The 13,336-nt window shown below is 39.9% G+C and overlaps 2 protein-coding genes and 1 long non-coding RNA gene across 4 annotated transcripts in view; 1 reads left to right on the forward strand and 2 right to left on the reverse strand.

Annotated features, from left to right (window-relative positions):
- LOC141761356 (protein-glutamine gamma-glutamyltransferase 2-like) lies at positions 1-10,304 on the reverse strand. Its single transcript, XM_074624701.1, has 16 exons — positions 9,869-10,304; positions 7,412-7,579; positions 7,050-7,301; positions 6,767-6,885; positions 6,330-6,458; positions 5,542-5,719; positions 5,308-5,443; positions 4,708-4,817; positions 4,448-4,566; positions 4,220-4,331; positions 3,376-3,491; positions 2,336-2,510; positions 2,018-2,181; positions 1,505-1,638; positions 984-1,382; positions 1-320 (listed from the first exon to the last, which is right to left on the reverse strand). Exons 1-15 carry the CDS (start codon positions 9,876-9,878, stop codon positions 1,232-1,234), a joined length of 2,073 nt encoding a protein of 690 aa, XP_074480802.1. The 5' UTR covers positions 9,879-10,304; the 3' UTR covers positions 1-320; positions 984-1,231.
- The window catches only part of LOC141761359 (uncharacterized), a 13,942-nt gene continuing 6,949 nt past the window's right edge, over positions 6,344-13,336 (forward strand). Inside the window, exons 1-3 of one of the 2 annotated variants that reach the window (XR_012592552.1) lie at positions 6,344-6,796; positions 7,035-7,188; positions 10,447-10,655. This is a non-coding gene — a long non-coding RNA (uncharacterized LOC141761359). Of the gene's footprint in view, positions 6,797-7,034; positions 7,189-10,446; positions 10,656-13,336 lie in introns of those variants that run through there. The other variant, XR_012592553.1, reaches the window with a different exon arrangement.
- LOC141761228 (uncharacterized) overlaps positions 11,528-13,336 on the reverse strand; it is a 3,908-nt gene continuing 2,099 nt past the window's right edge. The window contains exon 3 of the mRNA XM_074624557.1: positions 11,528-12,595. Within this exon, the coding sequence (XP_074480658.1) occupies positions 11,528-12,595 (1,068 nt within the window). The remainder of the gene's footprint in view (positions 12,596-13,336) is intronic.

Raw genomic sequence — 13,336 nt, forward strand, 5'->3', positions numbered from 1 at the left:
TTGGTTGAAAACAAATTTTTATTAAACCGATGTAAAATCCACCACCAAACAACTCTTTATATGTTCTAAGATTGAATATTTCAACAATTACAGTCATGAATTTACAGATATATTTCATATATTTAAAGGTAAATATGCCTATAGATCATCAGACATTTCTTATCAGCCTCACATGACTTCCTTTTGAGTTTGTAAGTTAATAAAATAATTAATGTGACCTAAAACTGCTAAACATATAAAGACTTCCATACGAACTAGTGCTGTGAAAATATAGTTTGAAAAGTCATTAAAATCATTTCATTCAAAATATAAATTGTAGTCTGTTACGTGCCTGCAGGGCCAGACAGGCCTGCAGAGCTTTTCTCCTGTGTTGTTCTGCCCCTCCTCCTTGTCTTGCAGGTGCTTCCAGGATCCAGAGTTAATGGAGGTGATTGGAGTCCACCTGTGCAGAGTTTGCCAGCTGCTGAGTGGCTCACACTCATTCTATCCAGCCAATCGCCGTCGTGGGCTGCACATAAAAGAGGCACACTCTGGGCTCTCTCTCTCTCGCTCTGACTCATTTGTAATGAAGTATTTGAATTGTGAAGACACTTGTTTCCAGTGGGAAATTAAAGATAAGGTTTGTGGTAAGGAGGTAGAGGGCATAGGTAAGTCTGGGGTACCCTGTACACTTTTGCACGTAGGTTCTTTTCATGTCTAGAAACACTAGATTTAGTGGTTGTTGCCAACCCCTGTATGTTTTGTAAACTGTTTGTAGATAACTTAGTCAGCCTTTTGTTTGTTGTGTTTAAAGAAGACAGATTTAGTTAGGCCTAGTTTTGGTTTGTTAATTTTGATTATTTGGCACAACTATATTGTCCCTACCTCCACCACATTTGTGAACCTTCAGTTGTACTTTAATAAACTGTTAATTTTTTAACTTCACTTTGACTGTTTAATTTGGTTGTTGTTGTTAAGTTATTGTTCCACTTTGTGGACGTAACATAGTCAAACTCAAAAATGAAGGAAATCAAATTGTTAGACTCAAGTTTGATTAGATTAGATTAAAAAAATTTCATAAAATAGTGAAATGTTTTTCAAAATATTCCCAGAAACCCAAAGTGACGTACCTTTTTAAATGTCGAAAAAGCCCTTCACCACATCATAATGATAATAAGTCATATAATAAACATCCTGCTTATTTTAGCCTTAATCACGAGGCGGACAGGAAGTTGGGAGTGTAGTCAGAGCTTCATGGTTTGACGTCGACGATGCAGCTTCCCTTTACGTCCCTGAAGGCGTCGCAGTCGAAGTCGGCCACCCAGATCTTCACTCCAGCCCTGTAGGGCGTCGTTATGATCTTCAGCTTCAGCGTGGCGTTTGGCGCCAGCTCACGAAAATTGCTGACAACACACATTTTAAAGGTGTCATCAAAATCAAGAAATCATAATCAAATAAATAAATCAGTTGTAGGTAGTTGTTATACTCGGTTGCTCATGTACTGTATATTTAACAACATACTAACCTTTCCACGTGGTCTGATTTGAAAAGGCCGCTTCCAATGACGGTCAGAGAGCAGTTTCTCAGCGTCTCATTGAGTGGGTTCTTAAATTCCACCTCCATGGTCATGGTACGGTTCAGACGGGCCTCGCCCAGAACCTAAAACACAGACGGCACATCATTAATGTACTTTACATGGCACACACAAGAATATACATGCCTTCGCATAGCCACATTATCTAGAGTGTGAAATATCTCAACAACTATTGGATGGATTGGCCTGAAATTTGGTTCAGACATTCATGTTCCCCTCAGATTGAACTGCAATAACTTTGATGATCTTCTGACTTTTCCTATAGCGCCACCATGAGGTTGACATTTGTGGTTTTGAGTAGAGCTGTACTGTACTGTTCTGTACTTACAGAACCCGTTTGTGAGCTCAGTGACTCTGTCTTGTTATAAATTGGAGTTATCAGTTTTAGTCTCTCGTCACTTCCTTGCGGTTTTTACATTATAAACATCTGAGGATTGTGCCGACCTTCATGGAGATGGGAGGGTCCTCCAAGGCGATGTCGGTCTCAGTCTCATAGATGTCATCATCTTGGTGTTTGTCAATGGCCACGGCTGACACCTTCATACTGTCACAGCCCGCCATGGCTTTACTGTAGACTGAGAATGGGATCTGGAAAGGTAGGATCACATCTGTGGGACACAAAAAAAATTAATAATCTTTGGTATAATAACTGTAATAACCATTTTTTTTGTTTTGGTTTTGAGAAAATGTCTTCAAAACTCAAATAAATGGGTTGTAATGGAGCGTAACATTGAGCCAAAGTATAAGAGAATAACCGTAGACCTTGTCCAGGCAGTATCATCCTCTCTTGGGCTGTGCTCTGGATGTTGCATGCTGGTTTGCCGTTGTTCATCATGGGCTGGGCATTGACACGAATGGACATTGTCTTACTGGTACGATCTTTGTTGGTCAGCTTCAGCTTCAGCGTAATGTCCTGACCCCTCTGCATGTTGGTGTCCTGGTGAATGAAAACAAAAAGGTCACTTAAAAACGAAAATCTGATTTTTGAACGGTCAATCCTCTCTGCCCCTGAGATCATAATGTAGGTATAGATAATGTATCGTAATTAAATCTCACTGTTGTGAAGTTGCAACTGATTATTTGTTGAAAAATTTCATTACCAGTATCGACATGATGCCTGACTTTTGGTACCAAAACAATACTGTTTTCAATACTTTCCTTTGAGGAATATAATCACGTTTGGCCGAGACTGAATCATGCATGCATAAATAAATAAATAAATAAATACAATTTAATAATTAATAAATACATTTTAAAATAAATAAAAATAAATGCAAAAATAAATAAATATATTTAAAAGTTAATAAAAAAATAAATAATAAAAGGGGAAATTAAATAGAGTAGAAAGATAGGGGAAGTAATACAAAGATAAATAAATAAGAATCAAATTAAAACAGAAATATAAATGTATGTCACATTTTATCAATGAATTAATGCCTACATTTATTTTTAATGTTATTTTTGGTTCATTTAAATTTTAATGGCATTTTTATTTATTTATCTATTGAGTCATTTTATTTATTCATTCATTCACTTTTTAATTTGGCAGGTTCCATCCTCCATAGCTAACACCCTAATCTCAAATGGTGAACATACCTCATTATACCTGCTAAACATCGGCATGCTGATATTAATATCAGTTTGATATCGGGCCCTACTTCTTGCCGACTTGAAAAGGACATGAGTTAGAAATATCTAAAAGAATACCTTCAAGCCACATACGTTCATTCTATCATGCAGAATTTGTTCCCATCTTGCATTATTCATAGTTGCACATTGCCCCTCGGCATCTTGGGTTTTACCTCTTGGATTTTCATCTCCACCTTTAGCGGCCCCTCCTCTCCACAATCCTCTTGAGCATCTCTTGAGTTCAATCTGGTGAACGCACGCTTGAAGACGGCCCTCTCCTTTGTACTGCCTGTTGGGAAAATACCCATCATTCAGTTAAATCAGGGCTGAGAATCACAAGGTCATAGGGTCATAGAGGCTTGTAGTGTTTTGGGTAGCTGCTATGGTGTTACTAGATGGTTGCTTTGGTGTCCTGGGTGGTTGTTAAGGCATTAGTGGTTGGCTGCCTGGATGTTGATCGAAAATATGGGTGATTTGTCATGGTTGCTAGGGTGTTGCTTGGTAGTACTCGTCGTACTTATTGGTTTCTTCTAATGTTTGCGATCTGGAAATTTATGTTTAAGTACTGTGGCAGCGTGTGGAAAACGCCAGCCGTGCTGCTTTCATCCAAAGTTTTGCAACCAAAACCTGCGCGCTGTGATGGCGATGATGAAGTTGTGGTAATTTAGCAGGAAGCCTCACTGACTAAACTAAAAAAAAGTCAATGATAAGATAAATAGATTTCCAGCAAAGTAAATCCCTCACAGTAGCTTTACTGCTCGATTTCTCTGCGTCTGATTTTTCATCTGGATGTTGTGGCGTCCCAAAGCTCTGGGTAGCCCTGCACTAAAATGATTAACTTCTCCTCCACATATTTACCGTAGACGGATATTTACAGAAAGAAAAGATATCTGCTGGCTGTGATTGGTTGTTCCTCGTCACATGACAGGGTGCGTTGCTGCCTTCCAAAAGTTGGCGACGTCGCTCTCGCTTTTGAGCGCTCTCGATTTGAAGGACTTCTGCTCAGTAAGTCCTTACCTTCTCTGTGTTTGTAGCTGTTTGTGATATCACTTCTACTGTTCAAGCCAACAGTCTTGGTAGAGATGCTCCGACCTACTGAGGCGGTGTCGGAGTGCATTCTCCTTTTGCCCTGAAGAAAATAAATAAAGAACTTCATTAGTATGTTTGCCTACGCAATAATTATTCGTTCGTACCTCAATTAAGAGAATAACTTGGACTGAAAGTATAGTATCTAGTGGCACTGACCATCCACTTGACAATGTCGGCGTTGACCTCAGAGAAGACAAATGGCACGTCATACTTCTGTACGTCGGCGTCGCCCAGGAGGATGGCAGCGACCGGGGCTGGACCACAGCAGTACACACCTGGGGCAAGAAAAAACACTTCTAAAAAGGCTGTGCCAAGGATCGAATCCTGTGAAGCACTCTTTTGTTCTTTTACAAAACGTATTTGTGCATCGTCAGAGTGCATTTATTTCTGAAAGAAACAAACAAAATTTTGTTCACCGCCACTCTTTTCCTGCGGTGTGGGATCCAAGACTTGCCAGCCGTCATATCTGTCACCTTTCTGGAGGTCTGGTCGTTTCATCCATCCCTCCACCCACACATGGAAGTTCCTGCATTACACAGATACGTTTCTCAAAGGTGGGACCTAATGGTGCTTTCTGGTTGCTAGGGTCGTCTCATTGATAGGGTGTCAATAAGTGGTCCGGATGATTGTCTAGGTGTTAGTATTTAGTTGCTCAGTGGTTGTTAGGGTGTTGTTTTGGGCAATTTCAAGGGTGTTTATGATGATTTGTGATTTATGAAGTGCTAGAAAGTCGATGTCAAAATTCTGAAAACGTACGGTCAGGACTTGAGACTAACGGCGTCCCCTAGCGAGGATGATAGAAAATGTGTTTGGGAAGCAGTATACTCACTGATCCAGTGATATTTTGGGTGAACCTGAATTATGGAACTGGTTTTCTTTGGAAACAAGACCTGCTAAATGGCCTTGTCCAACGAATGTCTTTTAATTTTATGTACCGTTTCTATCAAAAAGGAACAAAACAGAATAATAAGTCTGACTGTTTGCTGGGATATCATCTCTCTGGAGGCTGGTCTTACCAGATAGAGTCTGGGCTCTTTGAGTCTTGTAGTCCGTAGTCGTCATAGTGCTTATCGATAGTGAGGCTGTTGTTTGTGTCGTGAGCTGAGTTGAAGTTTGTGACAACCCGACATGGGATACCCAGGAACCGCATCACTGAAATCACATTTAAACATTCACAAACACAAAAACTGATCAGTATCTCAGCTTTCCTGATATTTGATGCCAACATTGTGATGCACATCGGACGGTACCTGTACACATTACACCAGCGTACACCCAGCACTGTCCGTACTTGACTGGGTGGCAGTTGTTTTGATACCAGCGCTGAAGGATGCTGACGCTGCCGTTCCAGTGGGTGGGCCTTACGCCATCGTGGTAGTCGTCATGCCAGCGTCCCTCTAACACACCTCGATCACCGTTGCAGTTGATCTGGAGATTACATCAACAAGTCTGTGTTGAAATTGGCAGGACGAGAGCTAGTTAACGTTAGCTGTTAGCTCCGTGCAGAATTGTCCTTTTAACCGGCTGCTAAAAGGTAACGCTAACTAGCTCTCGTTCTGCCGATTTCAACACAGGAGGTGACATTGATTTATATTATGATGCGTTCAGGCTCTATTCAGTAAAAGGAGCGAAGATTGGGTGTGTATATGGTGTGTTCAAATGTAATCTTGTAAAATGGCTTTAATAAATACAGTTTGAAGTAGATGTTTTCTCAGCAATATAAAATAGATAATAGAGAGGGAATTAAGAAGTGTTTAACTCGAATTGGTATCGAGAATCATGGAATTTCACTAGTCATGGTATAGACTACAAACTTTCTGGTATCATGACATCCCTAAAGACAAGGACAGCACGCCAATTTGACTTTTTTTTATATTGCCACAGGGATGCCCTTCTTCAGCACATACTCTGGCAATTTGGTTCACATATCCCATTGCTGGAAGAAGTACTCAAACTTTTCTTACTAAAAGTATTCCATTCTGGGAAATGGAATAATGAAACTGAAAGTAAATCATACTCGTCATCATTTTTAACCTACCATGGCGCTGACGACTCGGCTGACATAGATGGGGTTACAGCGAGCAGAGACGTCATCAGCCGGGTCTTTGGCGTGTTTTGGGTTGACGTCCAACATCTTGAGACAAATGTCCACCATTTCCTCCTCAAACTAGGCAGGAAGACACAAGTTAGGAGTTGTACTATTCAATTCAATTTATTTTTATATATAGCGTCAAATCATATCAGAAGTTATCTCAAGACACTTTTCATATAGAGCAGATCTAGACCGTACTAATTTCGCCGTTGTTTCTCACATACAAGAGTCTTAATTCTTTGTTTTAGGCATTTAAACAAATGACAAATGCTGTACTTTTTCTTGTCAGGACATCATTCATTTCTGAGAACAAGCTCAACCAACGCTCTGAAGCAATGTAGGATAGTCTATCCTATTAAGTCTACCATCAGTCGGACGCTCACCTGTCCAAAGACCCAGGCCATAGAGCGGAGGTACGTTGACGTTCCCCGATAGATAACTCCCTGTTCGTTCATCACATATTCTTGTCTTTCCGTCTCATCAGGAAGATACACCCAGTCATCTGCAATCAAACACACAAAAGTATAAAGCACTTTGGCAGTTGGATGTTTGTCTTGGTTCAGTTGGTCTCAGTTGATCCATGAAGACGTCTACTTGGAAGTTCTTCATATCAGTTATTGAAAGTCACAGATTCTTTATTTTCTTTCTCAGGGATTCGCTACCTACCTGAGCACCAGGGGTTGAAGAGCACCACCAGCGTTCCCAGAGGTGTCTTGTCCCTCCCGGTCCTCGCAGACAGCGAGTACTTCCCCACTGGAGCGTCGGCCGGCGGGGTCACGGACAGGGTCACGATGCCCCTCTGCAGGTTAGCGCTCTTGTCGATATTGTACTTCCATATCGCCTTGACGCCACTGGCGTACATGGGAGATGGGTTACCAAACTCAGACCGGGTCCCACGCTGTTCTGATGGAGCAGGACCTGGAGAGGAAGGGGGTGGGATGGGGGAGATGGTGTTCTTTATATTCTTACACATCGTCATCAGCCAACTGTTCAGCTCATCTCAACAGTGTGAATGTTTGGTAATGTACCCGTCTCCACGGCGAGGGTTAGTGTGTCATGGTTATGGAAAGGTTGCGCCATTTCCAGGGTCAGAAGGAAGGACTGGCCCCGCCTCACAATCAGCTGCTTCGTTGTGATCTCGATGGTGCGATGGGCGTTGTTGTTGGACGAGCAGTTGAAGTCCACCTTCTTAATCACTACAACAGAAAAACACGATATAAACACAAACAGAATCACAATGAATTCAGCATATTTATTCTATCCTCTGCCATTTTGATTATAGAATTAAAGGTACTATTGATAACATTTAGCCACTAGATGTCGCACTCTCCCACCCCGTTCTATTGCATTCACTTCACAACAAGTGGTTGCCAGTTCATTGCACAACCTGCGTACCTTATGGTCGAGTGGAGTGAGACACGTGATACCAACATTGTTATACTATTTTCTCACAAGCCTTGGTAGAAGTGGGAACCAAACGTTGGATATCTTCCACAAAAACAAACAAAACATTCATTTTGGACACGTCAAAAAAATGTTTTTTTTTTAAAAAGCGATTCCGCACCTTTCTAAGAGCTCTGTAGATGTAATTTTTTAATAATTATTATTATTAGTCTACATAAAAATGTTATCAATATAACCTTTAATCAATGAATCTATGAAATGTCAAAAAGAGATGAACAAATTACAACTTCCCAGAGCCCAAGACGACGTCTTTAAATGTCATTTCATTCAATCAAAAGTCCAAATTTTAAAATCAATAAATGACAAAGAAAAGCAGCGTCATTTAAAAAGTTTGAAGCAGAGAAAATGATTTTTATTTTTTAACTAATTTTTGCTTTAAAAAAAACGATTGATTATCAAAATAGTTAGTTGTTGAGTTTCTTGGTACGGCGGTTTGGTGTCTGGTATAATTTTCACCGATCCACAATCCCGTCTGTCTACATACTGAAACTATCAGTAATTATCTCTGATGAGATGGATTAGAGAAGGTTCTCTCTCTGAGACTCCACGCCCATAAAACCTCATGTCCTCATAAGATGCTGCTTCGGATTTTTAACGGGTTTGGGGCTAAAAAACAAATCTGAATTTCAAATTATGGTGGTGGATTTACTTTTTTTTATTGTTGTATTGGTGTTTTATTAACTGGATTCCTCATTAGCTGACGCCTTGGCGACCACTAACCCTTCTGGGGTCCACAGAAATGACAAGACATAAAACATACAGTTAAAATAGCACAGTCAAATACAGTATAGGCAGATATGTAGATGTATAGAACAGACAATAAACATTATGATTTAGTCATTGCATTCATAACTTCTTCAAAGAAGAATAAGAGGCTACAAATGCAATAAAGTTCCAGTCATATGGCCGTTATTTAACGGTACATTACTGTGCGTTTGAGGAGGTTTGTTCTTGGGATTGGAGGTATCAGTTTACCTGAGCTTGCATTCCTTGTATGATGGCTATGTCTGCTGCTTCTGTTTTGTACTTGGTTGTAGAAATATTTAGGTGTGAGATTAAATATTGATCGACAAAAGACTCTTTTAAATAGCTGATTCTTGCTCCATCACATTTTTTAAACTTTAAATCTAAATTTAAAAATGACAGAAGGAAGAAATGCCTTTTTTTAAGAACGTGATTCAGGATGTTAATAACATCAATGTAATAGTTTAATTTTTGGAGTTACAAAATGACTTCAAGTAAAATAAATTTAGACCTCATTGAATTATAATGTGGATGAAACAGATTGAAGTTAAAAACGGTTCAGGAGAGGAAATAAATTGTGAGACTACAGGGTAGAAAAATAATTCTTATTATACTTTAAAAAAATTATGATTTTATCAACAGAATATTTAAATGCCCATTTTGCTTAGAGTTTTTAAATTAAATGATTGAAATTTTATCTTTTTGTTTGTTTTGTTTTAAATGTATTATAATTATAATAATAATTATTCTTCTATACTTTCTTCTCCAAAAGGGATAAAAGATAACAGATTAAATAACATAATCATATTGATGTTTAAACTCAAAATAATCAATTCAGTGTTTCCTATAGACATCAATGTAGCATTCATCAATTATAATAAATACAAAAAAAAAAAAAACTCATACATACAGCCACTTCACACTACATATAGGGCTGCAACTAACGATTGTTTTCATTGTCGATTAATCTGTCGATTCATTTCTCGATTAACCGATTAGTTGTTTGGTCTATAAAATGTCAGAAAAATGTGGATCAGTGTTTCCCAAAGATGACATCCTCAAATATCTTTTTTGTCCTCAACTCAAAGATATTCAGTTAACTCTCACAGAGGAGTAAAGAAACCAGAAAATATTCACATTTAAGAAGCTGCAATCAGATAAATGTTTCTGTTTTTTCTTAGAAAATGACTCTTATCAATTATCAAAATAGTCGGCGATTAATTTAATAGTTGACAACTAATGGATTAATCGCTGCAGATCTATCTATCAATACTCACTGTTTGCCATCCTGTCGGTGTTTGCAGTGAGTCGATCTTTCTTGTTTGAGAAGCTCCGGTCTGAACTCAGATCAACTCTGAAGTGGCCTCCCGCTCTTTAAATACTCAACGATTCTTTACTTCCTCAACATGATAAAATTCCACAACCAACGGAGCATCAGCTAAGAGCAGACGGGTAGGATTACTTAACTACTGGGAGAAACCAGTTCAAATCTCCATTTCATTGTACTGGGAGTCAATCGAGGTCAGGCGGTTCATAAAGATTTTATCACATTAAATCTCTTTGCTGCAGACGCCAGCAGACTCACGGATCGTTGACAAGCATGATAAGTACTCACTGATGGAAGTCAGCTGCAGAAAGTTAAAGAATAATAACACTGTATAATAACCATCAGTTTTAAAGGTAGAGTGAAGATACCGGTATCATATGAAACTAGAAAACCATGTCATACTAGCTTGTAGGGATGCACTGATACCGGTATCAGGTATTGGGTCCGATACTGTGCTCGTACTTGCAAAATTGGCTCTGATACCACTTTACGGCGGAGTGACGTTAACCTCTCGTCACCATTTTTCAGGTCCTCACACTCCATCTCCCCTACAGTGCGGGTAGCTTGTCATGAAGGAGGTTAAATAACGCTCCAAACTTACGCTAAGTTTTGGCGAGGAAAAACTGTCAAGGCCATTTTCAAAGGGGTCCCTTGACCTCTGACCTCCAGATCAGTGAATGTAAATGGGTTCTATGGGTACCCACGAGTCTCCCCTTTACAGACATGCCCACTTTATGATAATCACATGCAGTTTGGGGCAAGTCATAGTCAAGTCAGCACACTGACACACTGACAGCTGTTGTTGCCTGTTGGGCTGCAGTTTGCCATGTTATGATTTGAGTATATTGTTTTATGCTAAATGCAGTACCTGTGAGGGTTTCTGGATCAATATCTGTTATTGTTTTGTGTTGTTAATTGATTTACAATAATAAATATAGACATACATTTGCATAAAGCAGCATATTTGTCCACTCCCATGTTGATAAGAGTATTAAATACTTGATAAATCTCCCTTTAAGGTACATTTTGAACAGATAAAAAATGTGATTAATTTGCGATCAACCGTGATTAACTATTATTACTAACTAACTATTATTCGATTGACAGCCCTATTGTTTACTAATTATTAGTAATGCTATGATTCATGTTAATTTAACAGTTTATTGTTGCACTAATTATATACTATATTATATCATTTTGTAATTTATATATTTGTATTTGCAGAAATCTCCAAATGTCAAAAGTTTTTGGTACCAAATCACAGCATAGCTTTTTCTATGGTGTTCCTCAAGGTGACTTAATAGTAATAAAGTTTACTTACAATGGATTCATATTTCTTAGCTTCTTACCTTTCAAAGGAGACCAGATGTATGCATGTAAGCCTCATGGTTGAGGAGCTAGACCTGATTCATTTTGGGTATAGTTATTTTGGGCGTTTTTACCAAGAGATAGGGCTTAACAGGTTAAGTTAAGTTAAGTATGTTTCTATAATTTATTATGATATTTCCATTTATAAATATGGGAATCCAAATGTTGCTGTGGCCAAAAGGTCAAGAGAGTTCGTCTCTCAGACAGCAAGACGTCAGGCTTAATCGGTAGGAGACAGAAATCAGATGAGACGGACAGATGTGGAGGTACTTGTAGAACTAGACGGGGTAGGGCCAGATGTCGAAGTGAGAGGACCAGATGTAGACTGAGGAGGGCCAGATGTTGGAATGGGAGGACCAGATGTAGACTGAGAAGGGTCAGATGTTGGATTGAGAGGACCAGAAGTAGAGTGGGAAGGGACAGATGTGGAGGTGAGTGGGGCAGATGTTGAAGTAGGATAGCCAGATGTTGAAGTAGGATGGACAGATGTTGAAGTGAGAGGGCCAGATGAAGACTGGGGTGGGACAGATGTGGAGGTAGGGTTAGAACTAGACGGGGAAGGGCCAGATGTAGTAGGGAGAGGGACAGATGTTGAAGTGGGAGAGCCAGATGAAGACTGAGGAGGGCCAGATGTTGGATTGAGAGGACCAGAAGTAGACTGGGAAGAGCCAGATGTAGTAGGGAGAGGGCCAGATGTTGAAGTGGGTGTAATGGAGGGGGGGCAGTTGCAGTTGTTAATTTGAGGGTAAAGCTGAGTAACAGTAGAGTGGAGAGGACACTGCGTCCCAGGAAACACTTTAAACCCAGAGCCCGTGATCCTCAGTTCCTGGTGGAGTTCCTCCAGAGTCTTCGTCTGCAGATGTTTCTCTTTAGGTGGGACGTTGTCGCCCCAGTGAGCGCTCGCCAGCCACGTCGACATGTTGGAGCTGTAGCAGCAGAATGCTGACCAGAGCATGGAGGGAATATTGATCCTGTTCTTGAGGAAGTTGTCGGTGCTGGGTTGGGCTCCAGTCACCACCAAGCCTTCGGTAACTCCGTTGTTGTTGTCGCAGTACTTGTCCATCACACATTTGATGCACTTCTCCATTCTGCTCCAGCTCCCCTGGTTGAATTTTCTTGCTTGTGGAACGATGTTGGTCAGGGTGAAGGTGGACCTTTTGTCAGAGATGTTGAACGCGTGAGAGCTCGGGAATAAATGTCCTCTGTCAAACACTCCGTTGTGTCTGTAGTCAGAGTCTCCAGCCTGGTGGTTGTAGGTCGTCTTGTTTCTGTCTCCAACCACCATGTTCTTGTCATCGTCCTCCTCAAGCTGCAAGAGTTAAAGCAAAGAGGTGAAAACCTGATGCTTTTTTGACAGCTCGATGGCGCTGCTGCCATTTTGGACTGAAAACACCAATGAGTCTGTGGCCCTGGATGTATAAAGAAACTGTAAATCAGAGGATCATTTTTTTTTTAGGTAAATCAATTTCCCAGTAGGAACACTTAAATAGCCCTGATTTAAACCATTATGTCCTAAAAGTGGTTAAATTAACTAATATCTGAATCCAGAGTTATTTTCCTCGGCATAATGAACGTGCATCAGACCCACGGGACTGCACCGCTATGTACACTCATATGACATATCCGGTTCTGCCAGCTTCCTGCTAGCTGTATGCGGCTGTAATAATGCATATATTGGCTGTAATTCATCACTTTTATTATCTTCTAATACACCCATGGGCTGTAAGCTGTAAAGCCTGTACCGTGGTGGATGTATTAACATCTCTGTTCCGAAACAACCGGCTATCGGCCAGTAGCTAGTAGTGCTAGTAGCATGACATCAAAAGAATTTAATGTATTTGTAGGCTATTTACTAACATATATAATCTCGTCTACATCCATGCTTTGTGATCCATTGGACTCCATTTTGGATCCTTGACATGAAAAAGTTTAAGATTGCTCTCAAAATCTGTGTGCTGGATTTTTTTAACTTCCATTTATGTCCATCGCTCACTTTATGCTCCTCTGGGAAGCGAAAAAGTTTAATAAATAAAGTAAATAAGTAGGTAAA

The sequence above is a fragment of the Sebastes fasciatus genome, chromosome 22 (assembly GCF_043250625.1).
Source record: "Sebastes fasciatus isolate fSebFas1 chromosome 22, fSebFas1.pri, whole genome shotgun sequence".
In the NCBI taxonomy this organism is placed as follows: domain Eukaryota; kingdom Metazoa; phylum Chordata; class Actinopteri; order Perciformes; family Sebastidae; genus Sebastes; species Sebastes fasciatus.

What these genes read in the sequence shown, in the direction of transcription:
- LOC141761356 (XM_074624701.1), bottom strand. An exon ending in CTTCAACCCCTGGTGCTCAG is followed by an intron (nt 6,886 to 7,049) that starts GTAGGTAGCGAA and finishes GTTTGATTGCAG; the next exon opens with ATGACTGGGTGTATCTTCCT. An exon ending in TGGAGATGAAAATCCAAGAG is followed by an intron (nt 2,511 to 3,375) that starts GTAAAACCCAAG and finishes TTCATTCACCAG; the next exon opens with GACACCAACATGCAGAGGGG.